The sequence below is a fragment of the Artemia sp. Qi Xiang Cuo genome, chromosome 21, assembly GCF_049724085.1.
Source record: "Artemia sp. Qi Xiang Cuo chromosome 21, ASM4972408v1, whole genome shotgun sequence".
NCBI lineage: Eukaryota > Metazoa > Arthropoda > Branchiopoda > Anostraca > Artemiidae > Artemia > Artemia sp. Qi Xiang Cuo.
In genome coordinates, this window is record NC_142814.1 from 15,203,789 (window position 1) to 15,227,455 (window position 23,667).

At 33.0% G+C, this 23,667-nt stretch overlaps 1 protein-coding gene across 1 annotated transcript in view; it reads right to left on the reverse strand.

Annotated features, from left to right (window-relative positions):
* The window catches only part of LOC148939270 (uncharacterized), a 191,711-nt gene that overhangs the window by 115,274 nt on the left and 52,770 nt on the right, over positions 1 to 23,667 (reverse strand). Inside the window, exons 10-14 of the mRNA XM_089107180.1 lie at positions 19,203 to 19,351; positions 17,591 to 17,679; positions 12,904 to 13,143; positions 7,684 to 7,881; positions 3,743 to 3,924 (exon numbers count right to left, since the gene is read on the reverse strand). Of these exons, the coding sequence (XP_088963306.1) occupies positions 3,743 to 3,924; positions 7,684 to 7,881; positions 12,904 to 13,143; positions 17,591 to 17,679; positions 19,203 to 19,351 (858 nt within the window). The remainder of the gene's footprint in view (positions 1 to 3,742; positions 3,925 to 7,683; positions 7,882 to 12,903; positions 13,144 to 17,590; positions 17,680 to 19,202; positions 19,352 to 23,667) is intronic.

Here is a 23,667-nt window from a genome sequence, read left to right on the forward strand (position 1 = left end):
TATAAAATACATATGATAAAACCAATAGAAAAAAAATGCAACAGATGTTAGATAGAAATAAATAAATTAGATAAAAATAAATTTTAGATAGAAAGAAATAAATTTTAATCTATAAATGAATAAACCTTTTAATAGTACAAACCGCTTTCTATTTTTTAATCACCATATAAAATACATATGATAAAACCAATAGAAAAAAATGCAACAGATGTTAGATAGAAATAAATAAATTAGATAAAAATAAATTTTAGATAGAAAGAAATAAATTTTAATCTATAAATGAATAAAACTTTTAATAGTACAAACCGCTTTCTATTTTTTAATCACCATATAAAATACATATGATAACCAATAGAAAAAAATATGCAACAGATGTTAGATAGAAATAAATAAATTAGATGAAAATAAATTTTAGATAGAAAGAAATAAACTTTAATCTATAAATGAATAAAACTTTTAATAATACAAACCGCTTTCTATTTTTTAATCACCATATAAAATACATATAAACCAATAGAAAAAAAATGCAACAGATGTTAGATAGAAATAAATAAATTAGATAAAAACAAATTTTAGATAGAGAGAAATAAATTTTAATCTATAAATGAACAAAACTTTTAATAATACAAACCGCTTTCTATTTTTTAATCACCATATAAAATACATATGATAACCAATAGAAAAAAAAATGCAACAGATGTTAGATAGAAATAAATAAATTAGATAAAAATAAATTTTAGATAGAAAGAAATAAATTTTAATCTATAAATGAACAAAACTTTTAATAATACAAACCGCTTTCTATTTTTTAATCACCATATAAAATACATATGATAACCAATAGAAAAAAAATGCAACAGATGTTAGATAGAAATAAATAAATTAGATAAAAATAAATTTTATATAGAAATAAATAAATTTTAATCTATAAATGAATAAAACTTTTAATAATACAAACCGCTTTCTATTTTTTAATCACCATATAAAATACATACAATAAAACCAATAGAAAAAAAAATGCAACAGATGTTAGATAGAAATAAATAAATCTGTTAAACTGGCTCCAAGAATATTCGTGCACACATTCATGTTTTTAGGGAGGGAGGGAGCAATAAGAATTTTATCTTAGAAAGGGCACTAGAAACACCAAAATACTGCGTTTTTAAAAATAAATAAATCTTTTAAACTGGTCCCACAAATATTCACGCACACATTCATGTGTTTAGGGAGGGAGGGGAAGATTGTAACCAAAACAATCTTTTCAGGCTTTCCCGGGAGGAGAATCCTCCTGACCAAACTAGGGGGAATTCCCAAACCCACTCTTACGTTAATAATGCCCAATCTGTTACTGAGGATTTAAACCAACACGAAAACAAACAAGTAAAAAGAAAAACTTAATAAACTCCAAGGATATCGCAACACCAAACCATTTTAAAAACATAAAAAGAAAAATAATATTACCCATGGTAAAAGTAAAACAAACAAGTAAAACAAAAAACAAAAAAGTAAAACAAAAAACAAACAAGTAAAAAGACAAACTCAATAAACTCCAAGGATATCGCAACACCAAACCATTTTAAAAACATAAAAAGAAAAATAATATTACCCATGGTTCAATATTCTAGGTTGAATCAAAGAGTATGGGTAACTTATAAGAATGGAAACTGGCAGTGTCGACTGAAGAAACTATCAATGCCATCTAGCGTTTGGCGACAATATTTTTTTTCAGTGTACTAATAAGAATAATTAATCTAATTATTGAAATTAGGGTAGTAATAAGTATGAGATCTCAGTTAATGGCAGAAAAAATATTACAGAGCTTGAAAAAACGCCTAGTGTCGTCATGTGCTAGATGGCGTTTGATAGTGTTTTCCTGACAACCCTAGCGCCAGTTTCCACTCTTGTCAGTTACTCATAGTTTTTGGTTTGAATCGTAACTTTTCAAGCCATAACTTTTTTCTCGTATAGGCCACACTTACATTTTATTATTATTTGTTGCCAATGTATTTGCTAATTCTTTGTTGTTTTTTTCCCCCTTTTTATTGTATTGCAGATATGTTTTCGAAAAGATGACATGAAATATAAGTCCCCAAGCAGAATTAGAACACTTTTACACCTTAACATGTCTACCCATTCAAAATTTAGCATACATCTGATACATCTTCAATCAGAAATCTGATTGAAGAACTAGTCATCATATAGTCTATATCAAGTTCTCACGTGGAGGTTCTTAATCAAATAAAAACAATTGAATGTGACAAAGCTCGAAGGTGCTTTTTTTTGAAAGAATGGTAACACTGACCATGGCTGTTGCAATATCAAGTCCCCTTGATAGGTGTTAGGGATGTTAGCTGAGGGGTGCAAAAATTGCGCAGGTTATGTAATGTTTTGTAAGACCGACCGCTTTATAAGTCTTTCTTCTGAACATCCAGCAAAACATCACGCAGGGAACTGCGAGGTTCAATTTTTTTGGAAGCCAAGTGGACAAAATCTACACTTAGAAGTAGGTAAACACACTTCTTTAACTTAAACACAAAGAGTATAGAAAATTGCAAAACAACAAACTGACAGAAAAAATACAACGCTATCTAAGATTACACCTTCCTGTATCTTCTTTATTAAAATTTTATTTATTTATCTCATAGCGTTATCAATTGTGGCAACTAAAATACTTGTGTGCAGTGGTTATTTTTTTCCAAAAATGATTTATAAAATGTCTGTCTTTTTTTGCCATTAATAAATTGCTAATATTAATTTTATTTTGTAACTAAATTATTTCTTTTAAGCAAATTTGTTACTCTATAACAAGATGAAACAAACAAGTAATATTAAAAAAATTTTGAAGGTTCACTTCAAGAATGGCCCAATATTTAATTATTACATTTCTACATACTAAATATATGTCTGGTAAACGTCGACATTCACCGGTGAATGTCCAACATTCCTTTTCTCTACTTGAAATCAATCAACTTTGCCATTCAGCTCTGTCAGTCTTATGCAAGGTTTGATGGTAAAAGTTAAAGCTAGGTTAGGTTGAATTGGGTTATAAATCTCAAAAATGGATTAAAAACTTATCCTAACCTGTCACCACCAAACCTTCCATGAAATTGAAAAAGCAGACTGGCAAAGCTGACTAAATCCAAGAAAAAAGAAAAAGTAATTTCGGACATTCACCGGTGAAGGTCGACATTCTCCAGTTTAGGTCTTTCACAGTAGCATTCAATTTCTATTTTTCTAAATTTTCATCTATATTTATCTATTATTCTCCTCGTTAATAGTTATTATACTTTATTAATGTTTCCCTTTATTCTATTGTTTGTCATTGAAGAAGGAGGAGAATAATAGAAAAATGTAGATGAAAATTTAGAAAGAGAGAAAGGGAAATAAAACGTCAAACAGGACTAACAACGCTCATCATTCCTACTTCATTAACCTGAAAAAGGTACACCGTGAAGACAGGTAGAAATATATCATCAGCAATAGAAGCCAAAACAAGTATCACCTGATCAACTAGAGATCTTAGCTGGTGATAAACTAGCTGCAACAGAGTAGGAACCAACGCAGGCCTCCTCAAAATCCGATTTTCCTCGAATTTCTGAGCACTTCTTATTCAAATTATCCAATAATTTTCTCTTTGTCACTCCCCTCTCCCCCAAAAAAATCCTGCATAAGTGCCTGCACTAGAGAGCCAGCAAGGAAATGTCCGTATAATTTAAATTGGCTACAAGTACAACGAACTTACCATTTGCATTTCCATCCACTAGTTGGAACATAGTCTAAAGGAGGATCGGTGCAGTAAATGTGGTAAGTGATTTCACATTCTTCACAAATAATAAGTCTGGCTTCATCGTTCTTTGTTCCACAGCCTTCACAGATGGTGCACTCGAAACAACGCCAACCCTTCATTATCATGGTCTTCGTTAACTGAAAAGATAAAAGAGCACATACAACTGAAACATTTTACTAGATTTACTAAATAGAAGGTAAACAAAAACATTTTACTCTACTAAAGTGAAGCTACTCAATTTATTTCTTTTACCAGACTTCCTCTAGATCATATATTAAATAATTTACAATTTCATGAATTTTTACTCACGTTTTTTAGCTATCTTCACTTCTAAAGTAAATTACATGAATTTTCATTTAATAATATAAATAAATAAATAAAATAAATGAATTCTCATTTAAGAACTAATTGTAAAAAAAACGTGTTCTTTTCAAATTAATTTGAAGTCTAGAAGAGTAAACTTTAATATTTGCAAATATTATTTTGCATTAAAAAGGCAAAAAAAAAAAAATCTCCCTTAATCAACTTCATTTATCTATCGATTGTTATCAGTTCGTCTTGTCCACGTTATCTTATTTCTATCGATTTAGCCAAGATATTCCTGTTTATTTTATGTATATGATTTTATGTCAGCTCGTCTTAGGTTTTAATATTGCTCTTTACTTTTCTTTCAAGAACTTAATTTTTGGAATACGTTCTTTTTCCAACCGAGGAACTAAGAGACGAGATGAATTTCTTTCCTTTGGATATGATATTCTTTTGCACAAAAATACTCATGTATACGGGACTTTCCATTCCTTTATTGGCTATTTTCAGCTGATTAGGAGCTTTCAAATTAGTATTAGGTGTCGTTTATTAGGCGTCTTCTTACCTAAGAGTAAATGTTGAAGCAAGTGCTAGTCCCAATAAATCATGGAATATGGCAATTGATTTTTAAGCCGATAATGTGCACTCGCCTTGATACAAAAAAGTACAAAATAAATCAATTCTCATTTAAGAACTAATTGTGAAAAAAACTTGTTCTTTTTAAATTAATTTGAAGTCTAGAAGAGTAAACTTTAATATTTACAAATATTATTTTGCATTAAAAAGGCAAAAAAAATAATCTCCCTTAATCAACTTCATTTATCTATCGATTGTTATAAGTTTGTCTTGTCCAAGTTATCTTATTTCTATCGATTAGTCAAAATTTAATATTCATCTGCTGTATTTACTTGTGACGCTGCTAAGATATTGCAGATATGCCATTATGATGATATGGATACATATAGTGCCTTCTGATTTAATTCCCCCCCCCCTTTCTGTAATCTAAAATTTGAGATCCAGTTGAACCCCCCTTTAAAGAAAGGATGATTCCCCCTTACCAAGCATCAAGGATCTCCGAAAACTCTTTTGACTTTGTTTTGATCTACAAGATGCCCAATAAAACTCAAGGAAATCATACCATTAGGTAATACCTAATTACCTAATTAATTACATAATTGCAATTAGGTACTGCAAAAGCTACCACCCAGTAACAACACAATTTTAACTTTAAATGAACGTAGTTTGTCTTACAGTCAACGAAAATTCAGGAGGTTTACATCATTTATAGGTGGAAATAATCGAAATTTAGAATTTTGGAAGTAGGTATTACGAACACTTTACAACGATGACGCAATCTAATTTTTGATTACCAGACATTAGTCTAAAACCTGCTAAAAACTGCTAAATCGTTTGAGATTCATTAGGAAACTAAAAACTTTCGTTCTAGCAATAGCTACCACTTGTATATGAGTGTTGGTGAAGACGTAGTCGGTCGGAAACAGGTACTTAACCTTGACGAAAAACTTCTAGCGCTTACTTCATTCAAATCCTGATACAAACCCTGATTATTCCTAGTTCAAATTTTTTCCTAGTTCAAATTTTCTTCAAATTGACTCCTAGTTCAAATTTTCTTATTTTATTGTTGGTTTTCCTTATAAAGAAAATCAGCTTTCCCAGCGCGACACATATACCTTGATATCTGGGATTTAGTTGAATATGATTCAAAATGTTGATATTCAAAAGCTGAGATTCAGTCGTATTTGATTCAAAATATTAAAAACTCCTTTTTTTTTAAAGTAAATTGAAAAACCAGTTTCCCAAGGTGATTTTGTTATATACATCTTGACATCTGAGATTCAGTTGAGTACAAATTTTAAATAATTCCTTATTTTATAAGTAAACTGAAAAATCAGTTGCGCAATCCTTTCATTTTGTTGCTGTTTTCTAGTTGTTGTGGTTTTTTTTCATAAAACACTCAAGACCTTTTATTGCGACAAGCAGTGTCTTAGTGGCACAAAAGTGAGAGTAAAAAAAAAAAAACAAAAAAAAAGGAAAAAAAAAGAAAGGAAAGCTGGCTTATAAGACAGGTTAGGAAAATTACACCCTCTAGTCGCTAATAACGATTAAAAAAACAAACTATTTACAAATCAACCACGCTCCCATTGTTATAATCGATTATTCATGGATAAAGCAGCGTTAATAGCCGGGTTTCAATAATTATTTCCTAAAATTTTCAAGAATTTTATTTATTTCTTGAAGTAATTGATAATAACGAAGAAAATAATAAAATCTGAAAATTTAATTAAAGTCATGAGCATAGTAATTTGGATTTAGCATCAAAAACCACTAGTCAGAAATAATTTCTACTAGCAGACTGGATTCGCTTTCCAAGTCTAGCCAATTCTTGTTTTCTCATGAATAAGTCACTGAAATGTTGAAAAAAGACGCACAAATTTCCCCCCTATGAAAATGAATAAAGAGCCAAGTATCAAAAATGAATAAAGAACCTTTATGTAAAGTAGCAAAAGTAGCATGTAGCAAAAGTAGCAAGTAGCAAAAATGAATAAAGAGCATTTTTTATTCAAAAATGAATAAAGAGCCAAGTAAATGAATAAAGAGCCAAGCATTTCATTCTTTTGGTACTCCGTTCCCTCAACCAAAAATTCCTGAGTCTGGCCCAGTCTAATCTTATATATCAGAAGATAGTCTGAAAGCATATATCACATTTTCGACGTAATTAGATATTGAGCCTTATATCTGAATTTTTCTACACATTAAAGGTGCGTCCCAGAAGACAATTAAATGATAACTATTTATTATTTGTGTCAAAAAACACCAGCTCAGGAAAAATTTAGTAGCTTCAAATTACATATTTTCGACGCACCTTAAATTAGATATTGTTTTCTTAGATCACACTGCCGTTCTATGACGAACAAATAAACTTTCAAATGGGGATAAATGCCCATTTGAAAGTGTATTTGTTCAAATTTCAAAAATTTAGCAGCTTCTTATTACAAATACAGAAAGAGCTAAAAATGTTACTCTTTTGCTTTTTAAGAGAATACCAGGTCTTGAACTTGCAGCTATCAGTCATTATGGGTAATTACAAATAATTGATTATAATTAATGATAACTGGTCTGGAAGTCGACAAAAGGTATAGGCAACTTAAAAGAGCGAAAATCAGTGACGACCAAAAATTGTTAATTTTTATGGAAATAAGATGAGACACTCACATCTACACTATAATTGACAAATTCTTCCGAACTTCCAAAACTAGATGGCATTGGTGATTTGTTTGTCAATACAAGCACCAATTTCCAATCTTGTAAGTTACCCATACTCTTTAGAACGTAATTAACGTATTACAATGGTAATGAGATTGTCTTTAAAAAAAAAGAAAAAAAAAACTAAGGATTTGAGTTTAAACCTAGTGGCGCAGTGGGTTTTATCTCAGGGGACCCAGAATTCAAACTCAGCTGGAGCAACACTGTGCAGGGCTCAGAATTTGATTCCGGCACTGAAAATACGCAAAAGCATCTCCATGCTAATCTAAAAAAGAAGAAGAAGAAAAAAATAGCCCTAAATTTACCTTGATTTTGGCACAATAGGTATGATAGCACTGGCCACACTGAGCGCAGGGGATTAATCTTCCTTCCAGATCAGCACCAAATGAGCCACATAACACACATATGTCATGATTCAGTACAAATTCATCTGTAGCAGAGAAAAGAACAATGGCTCGCTCATTAACTAGATCATCGTCCTTGTAGATATCTGAGCCAGTACGCTATTAGAAAAAGGATTAAAAAAAGGTATTTAAAGAAATCGTTTATTTCTAAGAAATCGTTCATCTGCAAGACTAATATGTTTTTACTGTTATAGAATAAGCAGCTGCAAATCAAATAAGACTGTTGCAAGTCAAAGTCAGTTTTTTATTTTATATATTCCCTTTGATTTCATTATATTTCAGCAAAAATCGATAACATGGGGTTGACCATGTACAATCAGAGAGGCAAGGCCTTTTTTAACGTAGAGACGTAATTGGGTGTTAATCAGTCTTTATTCCATGTCTTTATACAATCAGAGAGGCAAGGCCTTTTTTAACGTAGAGTCGTAAGTGGGTGTTAATCAGTCTTTATTCCATGTCTTTATACAATCAGAGATGCAAGGCCTTTTTTAACGTAGAGGCGTAATTGGGTGTTAATCAGTCTTTATTCCATGTCTTTATACAATCAGAGAGGCAAGGCCTTTTTTAACGTAGAGGCGTAATTGGGTGTAAATCAGTCTTTATTCTATGTCTTTATACAATCAGAGAGGCAAGGCCTTTTTTAACGTAGAGCCGTAATTGGGTGTTAATCAGTCTTTATTCCATGTCTTTATACAATCAGAGAGGCAAGGCCTTTTTTAACGTAGAGGCGTAATTGGGTGTCAATCAGTCTTTATTCAATGTCTTTATACAATCAGAGAGTCAAGGCCTTTTTTAACGTAGAGGCGTAATTGGGTGTTAATCAGTCTTTATTCCATGTCTTTATACAATCAGAGAGGCAAGGCCTTTTTTAACGTAGAGGAGTAATTGGTAGTTAATCAGTCTTTATTCCATGTCTTTATAAAATCAGAGAGGCAAGGCCTTTTTTAACGTAGAGGCGTAATTGGGTGTTAATCAGTCCTTATTCCATGTCTTTATACAATCAGAGATGCAAGGCCTTTTTTAACGTAGAGGCGTAATTGGGTGTTAATCAATCTTTATTCCATGTCTTTATACAATCAGAGAAGCAAGGCCTTTTTTATCGTAGAGGCGTAATTGGGTGTTTATCAGTATTTAGTCCATGTCTTTATACAATCAGAGAGGCAAGGCCTTTTTTAACGTAGAGGCGTAATTGGGTGTTAATCAGTCTTTATTAAATGTCTTTATACAATCAGAGAGGCAAGTCCTTTTTTAACGTAGAGGCGTAATTGGGTGTCAATCAATCTTTATTCCATGTCTTTATACAATCAGAGAGGCAAGGCCTTTTTTAACGTAGAGGCGTAATTGGGTGTTAATCAGTCTTTATTCCATGTCTTTATACAATCAGAGAGGCAAGGCCTTTTTTAACGTAGAGGCGTAATTGGTAGTTAATCATTCTTTATTCCATGTCTTTATACAATCAGAGAGGCAAGGCCTTTTTTAAAGTAGAGGCGTAAGTGGGTGTTAATCATTCCTTATTACATGTCTTTATACAATCAGAGATGCAAGGCCTTTTTTAACGTAGAGGTGTAATTGGGTGTTAATCAGTCTTTATTCCATGTCTTTATACAATCAGAGAGGCAAGGCCTTTTTTAACGTAGAGGCGTAATTGGGTGTTAATCAGTCTTTATTCCATGTCTTTATACAATCAGAGAGGCAAGGCCTTTTTTAACGTAGAGGCGTAATTGGTAGTTAATCAGTCTTTAGTCCATGTCTTTATAAAATCAGAGAGGCAAGGCCTTTTTTAACGTAGAGGCGTAATTGGGTGTTAATCAGTCCTTATTACATGTCTTTATACAATCAGAGATGCAAGGCCTTTTTTAACGTAGAGGCGTAATTGGGTGTTAATCAATCTTTATTCCATGTCTTTATACAATCAGAGAAGCAAGGCCTTTTTTAACGTAGAGGCGTAATTGGGTGTTAATCAGTCTTTATTCCATGTCTTTATACAATCAGAGAGGCAAGGCCTTTTTTAACGTAGAGGCGTAATTGGGTGTTAATCAATCTTTATTCCATGTCTTTATACAATCAGAGAAGCAACGCCTTTTTTAACATAGAGGCGTAATTGGGTGTTAATCAGTCTTTATTCTATATCTTTTTTTACCCCTCGGCACTCCTTATTTCCCTCAGATTTAAGGGATGAAATAGTGGTTTTACTCAAAATGGTGAAGAAATCTGTGTGATTTGCTTTCTGAGAGGTTTTGAAGTTGAGGGGTGACTACCCAAAATTAAGGAAATGTTTCGTTACATCGCAGACTAAGTTCTACACGAGTTCCAGATTTTTTAATGTTAAAATACCGTAAACAAATGAATTGTTTACGTAGTAAGGGAATTTGAGCCAGACAAAATTTTCATAGAATTTTCAACCAATCAGAAAAACCGAAAAATCTGATGGCTCAAAATAACGCTACCTAGATCTCGGAATTAGTAAAATATCATTACAAATGGGCTTTTTCAAAGGGCCTTGCAAAAAAGGGTGCTTTCAAGCCAGGGAGAGTAAAGAAATTTGCAAATTATAGAAAGGAAATATATGCAAATGTCAAATTTTGCCGAAGGAACAAAAAACTGTTTCTAGCGGATAGTTTGAATTTAAAAATAAATACAATACTTTTATTGTTGAGAGTTTTAAATATTGAGCGCTTAGGCAACTATTTATTTCTGAATGTATTATCCATAAAAAATAACAAAAAAAACTATCACTCATCCAGGAATATTTTGATTTCTAGATGTTACCTTTATGAAGTAAGCGATTTAAATTCAAATGCTAAAATATTAAGGAGAAATTCAAAGAATCTTAGCCCTACTCATCAAACTTTAATCAATTTAAAAGCGATCTAAACTACATTCATTTTTCACGTGCTACTGAAAAGTTGACAAAATAATTGAACCAAAAAACAAACCACATACAATCTTCAAGGGAGAAACAATTCAAAACTTTTTTTATAATTGACATTAACAGCTGTGCCATCGACACCGACGAAAATTATTGTTCATAGACATACGATCGTTAATATGGAGCATAAATGGTTAATTTACGTTATCGTCAATTTTCGTGGATATTTTAGAGACCCCAATTTTCTGTCAGGAAAACCCGACAATTTTCTGTCGGGGATAGTGAACAATAGCGGTTCTGTCCTATCTTGCGCCCAGGGCAAAATCTTGATTACCCCCCCCCTCTCCCTCAAAATGTGCTGGTCAAATTTTAAAAAAATTTTCATTTATTAACAAAATTATTTTCAATTTATTAATGAATTAATAATTTATGTTTTAATTATTTTTTAAGTTTACTATTTTTTTATTATTATCTACTTTAATTATTATCATTTAGTTATTTTTTATTTCATTAAGTAATTAATAATTTATGAGCTATTTTTATTTATTAACTGCGTCCTCTACTTTGTTTTAATACGAATAAAAAAAATAAAAAATTATAACCGTAAAATTATTTGTTTGAAATTTTGCACCCCTAAATTTCTGCGCTCGGGGCAAGTAGTACCCCCTCTTTCACTCCCCTAAAACCACCTCAGATAGTCAAAGCATAGAACGCCATAGATGTTACTTGTAGAGAAAAAGATTTAAATTGTAATGCCCTCTTTTCTTACACCTTCCTTTATTACAATTTATTACATCGGTTATCGTAGTTTCTTTCCCTCTTTCAATTTAACTTGCGCTATGGCTAAGAATCTGTCCTCTGGTGACACCACAACAAAGAAAGCTAATAAAAACCAAAGGTCACTCTTCGGAAACACATCCAGAGTAGTATCTTCGACAATTGAATACACACCGCCAGTGTTGTCACAGAGAATTTAACAATATCCAAGAATCATTTACAGTAAATACCAAGGTTAAGAATAACCGCAGATATCATATATTATTCAATTATAGAATATTAAAATAATTAGATTATTTTTTTAATAGTTACTTCTTTCCCCCCAACATTTCGTCCCTAAAAGTTGGTTCAGACGCACGGCAAAAACGATAAGAAAAAGCGATCAATAAGAGAGAAAAAGTTTTGAAGTGATAGGTGTAATATTTTACCTAAAAGCTCAGATAACATGTACCAGAGCGCGTTTTCTGTGGCCGAAAAGAATTAAAAAATTTCTTGTTTTTGGGTAGTTTACAATTTATGTGATCTTATACTTTCAAAATGTCGAACTGATCGACACCTTCGGAAAGCTAGAAAAATTTCTGGGTGCTAAAACCGACCAGCTTTCCCATGGTGTCGATTGGTATTTCAGGTTTTTCATATACGTCTGAACGGGCCTTAATATATAAACATATATGCTTAGTTTATTTTTGAAAATTTTATAATTTCGAAGACCATACTAAGCTATATAATAAGGTATACTACAGAAATTAAGCTTGAACCAGGAAGTGGACAGGGCCCAGAAGACAGAAAAAGCGAGGATTTTACTTGCCTTAAAGCCAATCCATTGGCTAGTTACACACAAATTATTTCAAGTCTTACCCCAAACACTTAGTTTTCTGATGCGGTAGATTTGCTTAACCTCCTGGGAAGTCAATAAACCCTTTATCCAATAAATAGACAAAAATACATCACATAGAAAACTTTTTACTTTTTAACCAGAAATGGTTAAGACACACCCTTTTGATAACGTCAACATATAATTAGTATAAACCCTTTTAATTTGGACGGCGAGATGAGCAGCACAAGGCTCGCTCGCGCGTTGGTATGATCACCTACTTTGCCTGCCTGCCCGGCCCCCACATGACTCATTTTCGACTTTGATCCAGCTGCAAACGGCTATGCCCGCCCAAGAGGTGGACCACACACAAGATGAGCAGACGTCATCCGCGTCAGATCCAACTCTTGCCTAGGACAGACCATTCTGAAGATAACTAATGGCGCTGACGTTTTGTTTCATCTAGGCTGCCGAACAAGAGCTTTAGGTCAAAACGTTAAGTCAATTTAAATTACACCTAAACTAAGCTAAGGTATTAGACTTAAAATTAACACTCAAGTAGCCTCTACCCCGAATTGTCAGAAACTTCAATCCTTGGAGATAAACAGCGGAAAAGACTTTTCAACTTCTTTTGAAATATCATAAGAAAGAATGAAATTACCTGTAAGCTAGATGAGAAGGAAGTTCTCGCCCGACCTCTGAGCAATCGTCTTCTCAATACTTCTGACATGGCACCAGGTTTCTGAGACAGAGGTGGAAAGGGGATCATGCCTCTTCCTCCTCCTCTAACTCTTGGGAAGCCTCGAACATTACTGGAGAAACTGGGACCTAGTCTCTTACGTTGGAGGGCAGGATGAAAAGGTTTTCCTCTTCCAGGAGGTTTAGGAGATTTATCATCACTCTGAAAAAAAAAGATAATATAGAATATAGGTGCAACATATAATATAGAAAAAAGTCCAAAGGTCTTTGGAATATGCCAAGGAGATATGTTTTGCCTTTAAAGGTTCCAGTAGAGATTTGTGCTTTCGTACACATTATTTTAATTGGTGCAGACGGTGTGGAGGGGGGGGGGGAGAGGAAGAGACATAGGAACAACCCTACTGTCAGGTGTAGGTGCAACTGAAAACCTCTAAAAGGGCCCAAACAACTTAATTTTTGTTTTTGAGTCAATTATTATTTAAATTTCAATAATGTCGGTCTTACAAACATGATTCAAATAACATGGCCCAAATTATAAAAGAGATTAAATCCTTTCTTCGGGGGAGCAGTGGAGAACAGCCTGAACAACGCCCAAATGCTCATATGGCTGCTGTTACGCCAAAAATCTTATCTGACATTTTCCTGTTTCTTAAGATAATTGCCGAAACTACTTGCTAAGCTGTCCTCAAAGGAAAGATCAGCTTTTAGATAAGGAGGATTGGAATTTTAGATAAGGAGGATTGAATTTTAGATAAGGAGGATTGAAGTAAGGAAGATACAAACTCCATTTCCCTGCTAATCCTTCCTTTGAAAAAAGATCAGCATATGGGTTACAGAGATTATTTCAGAAGCTTGATAATGTCAGATTCGACCTTTAATCGTAGCAGCGACGATATTTTGATAGTTTAAAATAGCTTTTTTGTAATGTAAATACTGGATAGTGTCTTGAAATATGTCTAGGAGACATTCTTTCTCCGATCAGTTCATGCAGCAGAAACACTCTTAGTTAGGCGGAAACACACACTGAACGTTCACGATCACCAGATTTATCAACAAAACCGTTAGCCCTTTGATTTAGTCAACTAAAAATAACTAAATTATTCGACAATCACTGATGAATTCGGTAGTCAAAAACGTTCATATAGTTTCCCGTTAAGAGCAGGCCACTCGCTCAACGCCCTCTTAACGTTTACTGTCAATTACTGATGAATCCAGTGGCCAAAAGCGTTCATGTAGTTTACCGTTAAGAACAGGCCAATCTCTCAACGCCCTCTGAACGTTTCCCGTCAATAGCTGATGAAATTCGATGGTCAAAAGAGTTCATGTAATTTACCCTTAAGAGCATGTCACTCTCTCTACGCCCTCTCAACGTTTATCGTCAAGTACTAATGAAATCCAGGGGTCAAACACGTTCATGTAGTTTACCTTTAAGAACAGGCCACTCTCTCAACGCCCTCTTAACGTTCACCATCAATCAGTGATGAAATACAGTGATCAAAAACGTTCGTCAGTGGGTAAGGTAGGCGGATTCATTCAAAGACAAGAAGCCATCTTACGTGATTCCAAGATGCACAGACCATACCTTGCTAAAAAGCACATAAAACTAAAAGCCGAATGAGATAGATCTTAAGCAACATCTCACTTAGAAAGTACATAAAATTAAAAGCCAAATTAGATGCACACTAAGTAACACCTAACTTAGGAAGAACATAAAATTGAAAACTAAATAAGCCTTCTATAAAACTAAACGCCTTCTATAAAAACTGATATGCCCCCAGGGAATAACTTACAACCCTTGCCCCGAGGATTGTGGGGGAGTGTCATCATCAAACAGATATTTTCTATCTGGAAATCAACTACGCCGAACAAAATTGCTATCTCAAAATTTTGATTGGATATATTTGGGGGAATTATAGTGTGGGGGGTGGCTAGTTGCCCTCCAATCACTTTCGACTATTAAAAAGGCATTTGCCCTTTGAATTTCCAATCGAATGAGCCTTTCTTGAAGTTTCTACGACAACGCCTTCTATAAAAAACCTTATATGCCCCCAGGGCATAAATTAAAACCATTGCCCCCAGGGTTGTGGGGAGTGTCCTCCTCAAAAAGATATTTTCTGTCTGGAAATCAACTACGCTGAACAAAATGGCTATCTCAAAATTTTGATTGGATGTGTTTGGGGGAATGATGGGCGTGGGGGGGGGGGGCTAGTTGCACTATATACCATTTCGACCATAAAAAATGGCACAAGCCACTCCAATTTCCAATCGATTGAGCCCTTTTTGAAGTTTCTACGACAACTCCTTCGATACGAAGTGCCCGGTTATGGAGAAGACGAAGAAAAAAGAAAAATAAATAATACAATGTGCCCCCATCGTTCTTTACTTAGGCAGCACTATCGCGCTGCCTATGAAAAGAAATAATTCTCCAGTGATGGGGCAGTGAAATATCGAAGAGAGTTGTTTAAATACTTCTTAGAAAGGCAGTTACAATGTCTAGTGTCAGTTTGTAAATATGGAGAAACAGGAAAAAGCCTTTTCTTCTTTTGAATAGTAAAAGACGAACCTCAAAGAATGAGGCAGCTAACTAAGTCCAATATATGCAATTGGTTTGCTCTTCTAATAATCGTCTTTTAATATATATTTCAGTTACTATGGGCTGGAGTTTGTTGTTTACTAAAAAAAATATTTTATTTAAAAATTTAAGGAATTACTCCAGTTTCAATTTACAAACCAAAGTTTTTGTTAAAACCCTAAAAGAATTACTGCAATTTTTATAACTATATCTACAAACTTCTTATAATGTTAAAAATAATATTTTGATCTTTCTATGCAAGATAATTTTAATAGCATTTGCTACTACAGTGTTGTACTAAATGCAATTTTTCGTAAAAAAATTGATTCTAATTAAAAACTTTTTTTTTATTACAAAAGACAGTAGATTTAGTAATTTCCTTTAAAATGAACCATTAAAACACTCTTGTGATTTTTCAGTGCCCCGCTAGCTGAGTAGAAAGAAAAAGTGGAAAAAGAAAAAACGATGCCGTCGATGCAGAATATTATAATTCAAGCCACTTTTCTTGTTTTTCTAGCCTATGAGTTTTACTCGTTATTTAACCGAAGGAGTTTTTTATGCACAAGGGTATCGGACAAGGCGATTCTAATAGTATACCTTTTGGTTCTATCTGACTCTATTTTTAAGAATTATGAGCTATTTTAGTTTTTACTGTGGGACGTGATCGTCTCTTACTAGGTTACTAGCTACCGCTGCAACCCGGATAAAAATAACAGCCGAATGAGATGCATCTAAGTAACACCATACTTAGAAAGTACATAAAAATGAAAACCGAAAAAGATATTTCTTAACTGAGTGTAGTAGATGGATTCATTCAAATACTAGTTGGCATAAGCTAGATTTCTTGAAAATCAATTTTTAGACTAGGGAGGAGTTGCAGACTCAATCAAATTTGAGCTAAGCTTTCAAGTAAAATGGTATATTTTTTCAAGTCAAAACGTCCAAGCGACTTCACGATGGAAATTCCTGTTCTTATATCTGATTGAAGTCTCAATTCTCTAGTCTCCCCAGAATATTAAAAAGAAAACACACATAATCAGGGGCCTCCTTTTCGATTTAGGCAAACAAATTTCAGCCGAGAATATTACATTTTTTTATACAACATTTGTTTACCGGACGACACCATACAATGGAGAATAAGCTACGCACTGACGGACGATGGTTTATTTTTTCCAGTTAAAATGACCAAGCGACGTAGTGATAAGAATTCGGTAACAGAAGGATTCTTTTTCAATATAAATAATTTTTACAGCTGGGTAAAAATTTATTTTCAATATTTCGTCGGAAACAGACTAAAAAAAAAATTCACAGACACAGCATTTGTTTACCAGACCACAATAGCCAATTGAGGATTGCGGTGCGGTGACGGAAGATACTGCAATTTGTCGAGTTATAAGGACCAAGCGACGTCACGATAAGAATTCTGGTTCGTATGTCTGATTGAAACCGAAATTCTCTAGTCTTCTTAGATATTAAGAAAGCTTCTATAAATTCTTGAGTAAATGTGACATCATTCACACGAAAAATGTTTTTTTTTTCCAAAATTAAGGCTCTAGAGTATTGTCAGCCGAAGGGTGCATGACCCACCAAAATATTGCCATGCCCCAGCGGTGGGGCCTGTGCCCCACGTTGAAAACACGGAATTAGACACAAGAGAAGCTTTCTTTGAAATATTGCACGCTGTACAAAAATTATTTGTTGAGACTTATTATTGATGCTGAGCACGGCGGATATTGTCTCCCTTCGACAAAGTTTAGCATTAAAACAGCCTGACAATACATGAGATTGTAGTCTGTTAAAGAGAAAGAGACGTCCCCATCCCTATGTCTCCAAACAGCTAGTAGAACAAGAGATCAACTTTCACTCAGTACTCTTACCTCACTCAGTACTTTCACTCAGTATTTTTAACTGTGACCTAACAAGATTTGGTTTTATCAATTTCCCTGCGATTTTCTGGCCATTACAAATAGCCAGCCAATAGATAAAATTTTTAACCCCCTCCCCTAAAAAAAAGAGGTGGAGTGACTTTGACGAGAAAATCAGAAAAATCTTAGTGTATCACATCACATGAACTTACCATAATTGAGTCAAAATCATTAAACATATCCTCTCCATAAGAGTCCTGGGAAAGACCAAGATTCGGTGAAAACTCTGGATCTTCTTCCCCTGAAATAAATAGAGACACTTAAAAGGGGAAAAAGCATATAATAGTTTCTGAATTTAAAAGCTAATTTTGGATAGTTTCATACTTAGTACCCCCCCCCCCGTTATGAAACCTTTTATATGATAATTTAGAAGTCGTCTTGTCTATAAATCTTTACCTAGATAGAGTGTAAAGAAATGGAAAACGAAAAAATACATGAAATAGCTAAGATTACTCTGGCATAACACATAATTACTTAAAAAGCCGTAAATCTTGGACAGGCCCATCAAAAGGGCGGAAGGGGCAAATTTTTTTCCCCTCAACTATATTTTAAAAATACCTTTTTGGTATTCTCATAGAAAAATATTCTATTTGGCATATGCATTGAAAAACTCGAAAAACCAACAAAATTGGCCCCCTTCTAGATTAAACCCCCCCCCCCCTATAATTTCGTTTTGTCCATCAATTTCTTTTTGTCCATCACCTATATTTTAAAAGTACCTTTTTGGTATTCTCATAGAAAAATATCTTATTTGGTATTTTTATTGAAAAAGTTGAAAACCAACAAGTGTTCCCCTTCTACATTAAAAAAACAACATCACACCCCCCCCCCCTCCTATAATTTCATTTGATCCCTCAGTTTCTTTTTGTCCCTCGCCTATATTTTAAAAATTCCTTTTTGGTATTCTCATAGAAAAATATATTTTTTGGTATTTGTATTGAAAAATTCGAAAAACCAACAAAATTACCTCCTTCTAGATTAAAAAAACAATATCACCCCCCCCCCTCCTATAATTTCATTTTGTCCCTCAATTTTTTTTTGTCCCTCGCCTATATTTTAAAAATACCTTTTTGGTATTCTCATAGAAAAATACCTTTTTGGTATTCTCATAGAAAAATATCTTTTTTGGTATTTGTATAGAAAAACTCGAAAAACCAGCAAAATTGTCCCCCTTTCTAGATTAAAAAAAAGAAAAAAAAAACATCCCAGCCCCCGTCTATAATTTCGTGAATCGAAGCCCCTGGTCCCTTGCCAATTAGTATTTAAAACTTATAAGAGTAAAAAAAAAGGCATGATAATAAGAGTAAAAAAGTCAAAAAGAAAAATCACCATCTAGCGTTTGATAGTTTTGGTGCTTTTTTAGCCTTTCCTAAACTGCTGCATATTTGTCTATTCAGTAACTTCAAAATACAGGGGAGGGTAGAGTAAGCAGAATTGTGTCACTAGTGGGCCTATCAGCTTAAGGTCAACTGGCCTACATAACCTGACATAACCTACATAGCCTACTTGAGTACATAAACTACATAACTGGCCAAACGGAGAATTATACACCACTTTCTTCATTATCAATACATTGCCAGTGTTGACACTGAGCTAGACCACGCGTACTATACAAGATAATTTGCAAGGACACTATTAGGAGCATACTATAGTAAAAGTTTAGTAAAAATATTCTTAGTAAACATATTTGGGTTTAAAAGATGTATGGTTTAGAGGTATGTTCTACAGGGTAGAGAAACAAATACGAGATTTAAATCTAATTACCTTTAGTATCGAAACTCGATTGAGACCAATAATTTGACTGCACTCCTCCCTTGCAAACGGAGCAGACATACTCATAATCAGGATTCACATCTCGGCGTCTTTGACATATCGTCTTATCAGCTTCCATATCACAGGAACTGTGAACGTACCTTATGAAGAAGAAATTTATAAGAAATTTCTAGAACAGAGAGTAGTATACAAGAAAACGACAGTTACATTTTTGGCAAAAACTTGTCAGCTTTAGGTAAACCCAAAAAAAGGAAACAGGGCGCAAGTTAAGCTCAGAGAAAAAAAAGATTGCGTAAACATTTATATATATATATATATATATATATATATATATATATATATATATATATATATATATATATATATATATATATATATATATATATATATATATATATATATATATATATATATATATATATATATATATACATATGTATATATGCGTGGATTTACCTTTTTTCTGCTTATAATTTTGTTTTAGCTTCTTCTTATTTTTCGGTTTTTACGTCCTTGATTTTTTCTGTTTATAGCATAAGAATATTTTATTCTTTTTTATTTTCATTTACTGGTTATTTTTATATTATTTCTTTTTTAGACTGTTGCTTTGTTGCTTATACATATGAATACTCGTTAGAATTTTTCTTCTCTGAACTTCACAGGCCTAAAGACGGTTGCATTGGAATTAAAATCAAGTTGCTGGCATCAGGCCGTGGCTGATTGGAGATAAAGGCAAGACAGAGAGTCTGAGTGAGAGGCAAAGCTAGCATAAGCCTTTTTCAGAATTGTACAAAAATAATATAATTTCATTTGTTGATAGATAATCTATCATCCATCCATCCTAGGGCAGAACTAAGGTAGAGAGTCATGGAATAAGGGTAACTCAAATAGTCTAGAATAGCCAAGGCCCAGGGTGTTTTTTCACAGTTGAAAAAAGTTTGGAAGAATGGGAAGACATGTCTGCGGACCAACATTAGAATATTGAAAGCTACAGTGACGACAGTGGTGAGATATGGTTCTCAGGTATGGTTCTGAATTAAAATCAACTTGGTGGACTGTCATAAAAAGTTAAAAGCCATGGCTAATTCGAGAAAAAGCCAAAACAGGTAGTCTGAGTGAGAGGCAAAGCTGGCACAAGCCTTTTTCAGGATTGTATAAAAAGGATGTCATTTTCACTTGTTGATAGATAGTCTATCATCCATCCGTCACGTTCTTTGCAGTTTTTCAATTGTTTTGTTTATTCTTCTTCCTCTGTCATGATCGCTTTGTTCGGCTTTAGGTCTTACATTTAAGACAAAAAAGAAAATAATTTAACATTATAAATAAAATAAGATTAGTCTTAAAGTTAAACTTAGCAACCCTCTGAATTTTGTCAATATATTTTGTGAAAGCGTTCTGTGCCCTGAAAAAAAAGGAACCAGAACAACTAAAATGGTGAAACTACAACCAAAGAAATTAACCAATTATTATATTCAACAGACGATAGCAGCTTCAACAGACGGTAGCTGCTTTGATGTAAGATTGAGTAAATAGCTTTGAAATTGCTCATGATTTGAAGAGAGGGGGCCCGGCTCCCCTTGAACCGGATTCTTTCAAACAGACTCAAATATTTTTAAATATTACATTTAAATGTTACATCAAAGATAAATGTATTCCAAACAAAATGTATAGTAAAACCAAATGTTTTCTCAATAATTGAACGCATTAATGTAAAAAAAAGAAGAAAAAAAAAATACCTGAGACAAAAGTGTTCTAGGGACTTTATAGCCTGGTGAGCTAACCTCGCTTAATTTTTTATGTTAATTTTCTTTTCTTACTGAAATAAACAGATATACCTTGTGTCCGTGGCTCAAACTCACGTGGAATAGGGTTTAGAGACTTTAAGTGAGGATTCGATTGATCTGCATCAATGATTTCATGAGATTGACGGGTATTAATAATTTATTGATTTAATTAGTATTATGTAAGAACTTACTAAAATTCTAAATCAATGTTTTAAAGGATCTTTGTTTATGAAATGGCAGAACATATTTGGTGTTTGTTAACTTTTAATTTTGTTTTAGGGGGTCCGGCTTATTCCTCTCGGAAATTTCCACCCCCCCCCCCTCCAAAAGAAAATCTTTGTTCTGGCTATGTCTAACTCTTTCCTTATGACTAATTACGGCCGCGTTCCTATTTTTAACTCGCACAAGTTCAGATTCACTATTCCCTCTCAACTAATTAACATGCCAGTAGAATATTTTACTATTATGTGATCTGACTGTATCTCCCAGATCTTCAACTATTTCATCCATGGACTCTACTTCATCCCTCCTTAATTTTTAATTAATTCATATTAATTAATTTTTAATTAATTATTTTTTAATTTTTAATTAATTTAATTCATAATTAATCAATTTTTAATTAATTAATTAATTCATATTTTAGTACTTTCTTTATTTCCTTTCGTTGTGTTAAATAAAAAGACAAATTAGCCCCTTTTATTTCTTTTGAATTTCGTTTCAAACTCATCGTTAGATAAACTGAAACTTTCAACAAAATAAACACTTTTAAATGGGCATAAACCCTTGAATTTACAGCTTTGATTTAACTGGATTTACTACCTGAAGCTTGAGACAACAAAAGTAGAAACATGTCTACCCAAAATTTTGGGAGGAAGATTCAAACTGGAAGAAATTGTATTCTCGGCAGTCTTTTTACTTCAATCTTTTACAAACAAGTCGTTTGGATTAATTTTAGAGGGGGGGAGGGCCCCTGTGTACAGAAAACTGTAGCAAACTGTTGGTAAAAACATACTTCACAGTCGAAAAACGTAAAAAAAAGATTTGGTGGGATTTCTATTACATATTTTAATTTTACTAGCATATTCCTGTAAGTCTATTACCTGTAAGCCACAACATTAGCGCCTCTTATTTCTCTTTCTTTTCGCCTCAAGTCATAAATTTCGTTTCTCAATCCCCTCAATACTACAGGATTCACTTTGAGGAATTGTCAGCCAGACGTACAACAGATGGCAATGCTTTCTTTTATACTCCTTTAAGCAGTTTTAAATATATTATCCAAAGAGTCTCACGGTGCAAAAATTACAGGTAAAATTGAACAGAATCAACTTGACATACTTTAAGTACTATTTTGACATAAATTATTGTCCAATGTCAAGACAGAACCTATTCGGTTCCACTATAAAGATTCATAATTAGTAATAAAAAAATAAAAAAATAAAAAAGAAATAAAAAAGAAATTTAAGCATGGAAAGCAAAAGTCGGAATAATTCTGGCGCTTAAAGGAGGTCCACAATGAGCTTTTACAAACACCAGGACTTGGCTAGTTCTCATTTGAACCAATCAGAATTTTCATAGAATTTCCTGATTAGCTGAGAAATTTTATGAATAATTTTGTCTGGCTGAAATCGGCACTAGCAATTCCCAGTATTAGTAAAATCTCATTGTGAATGGTCCTTTAAGCAAGTTTTGAACACAAAATAAAATAAAAAACCAATCCTTTTCTTTAGGGAAACCGAGAAGTTAATTCAAAGAAAAAACTCCGCGTTTGAATTTTCATTTTCTTTTCTATAAGTCTTGACCATGGTGTCCAAATTCGTCCCAAGCTTCAAAGGCTTAATTCTTAAAATTTTAAGGGCTTAATTTAAAAAAATGTACAGTGGTGAAACCTCAAAACGAAAACTTCATATAGGATTTGATTTAAATGCCTTGTTAATCTTTTAGAAATAATGTCTAGATTTGTTTATGATTGGCTATGTACTATTCTAGAAATATTATTACAATAGAATATTTTAGAAATATTATAATTTAGAAAGGACTTGAAGAAATTGGCGAAAAATTTAGGAGCCAACGACAAAAATTTTCTACTTTAAAACTAGACCATTAATTATATTATATCAATTAATATATATTTAATTAATATAGTTCATTAATATAAAAAATAATTGATTATATTAATTATACTTGTTTTTACTTAAATCTAGTTTTATGCATTTATTATGTTTTTTTACTTTTTTTATTGTGTTTTTATGTCTTTTTAACTTTTGACTTTTATTTTAACAGTAAAAACCAAGAGCCTATCAAAGGCTATGGTGACAAAAATAGCAAATATGTGGCAAAAATAATGGGGAGTAAATCATATCGTTCAAGCGAAACAGTTGGGGCAGCTCTGGGACAATTAAGCAAGTCAAGGCAATTGTGGGGCAACAAAGTTGAAACAATTAAGCCCCATCCTTAAACCACTTAGTCTCTCCACTCTTAAAACCCCGGTCATTCTTGGCTGTCCAAGGTCAAAAAAGTGTGTTTTCAAGGTGTTTTTTTTTTCTGTTTCTCGAATTCGTCCGTGCTGATTCAATTTACCGATATTTAAGTTGATTTACGTTGATTCAATTTGCGCTGATGAAATTAAGAAACGGAAAAACATGAGGATTATTAAATTATAATTATATATATAA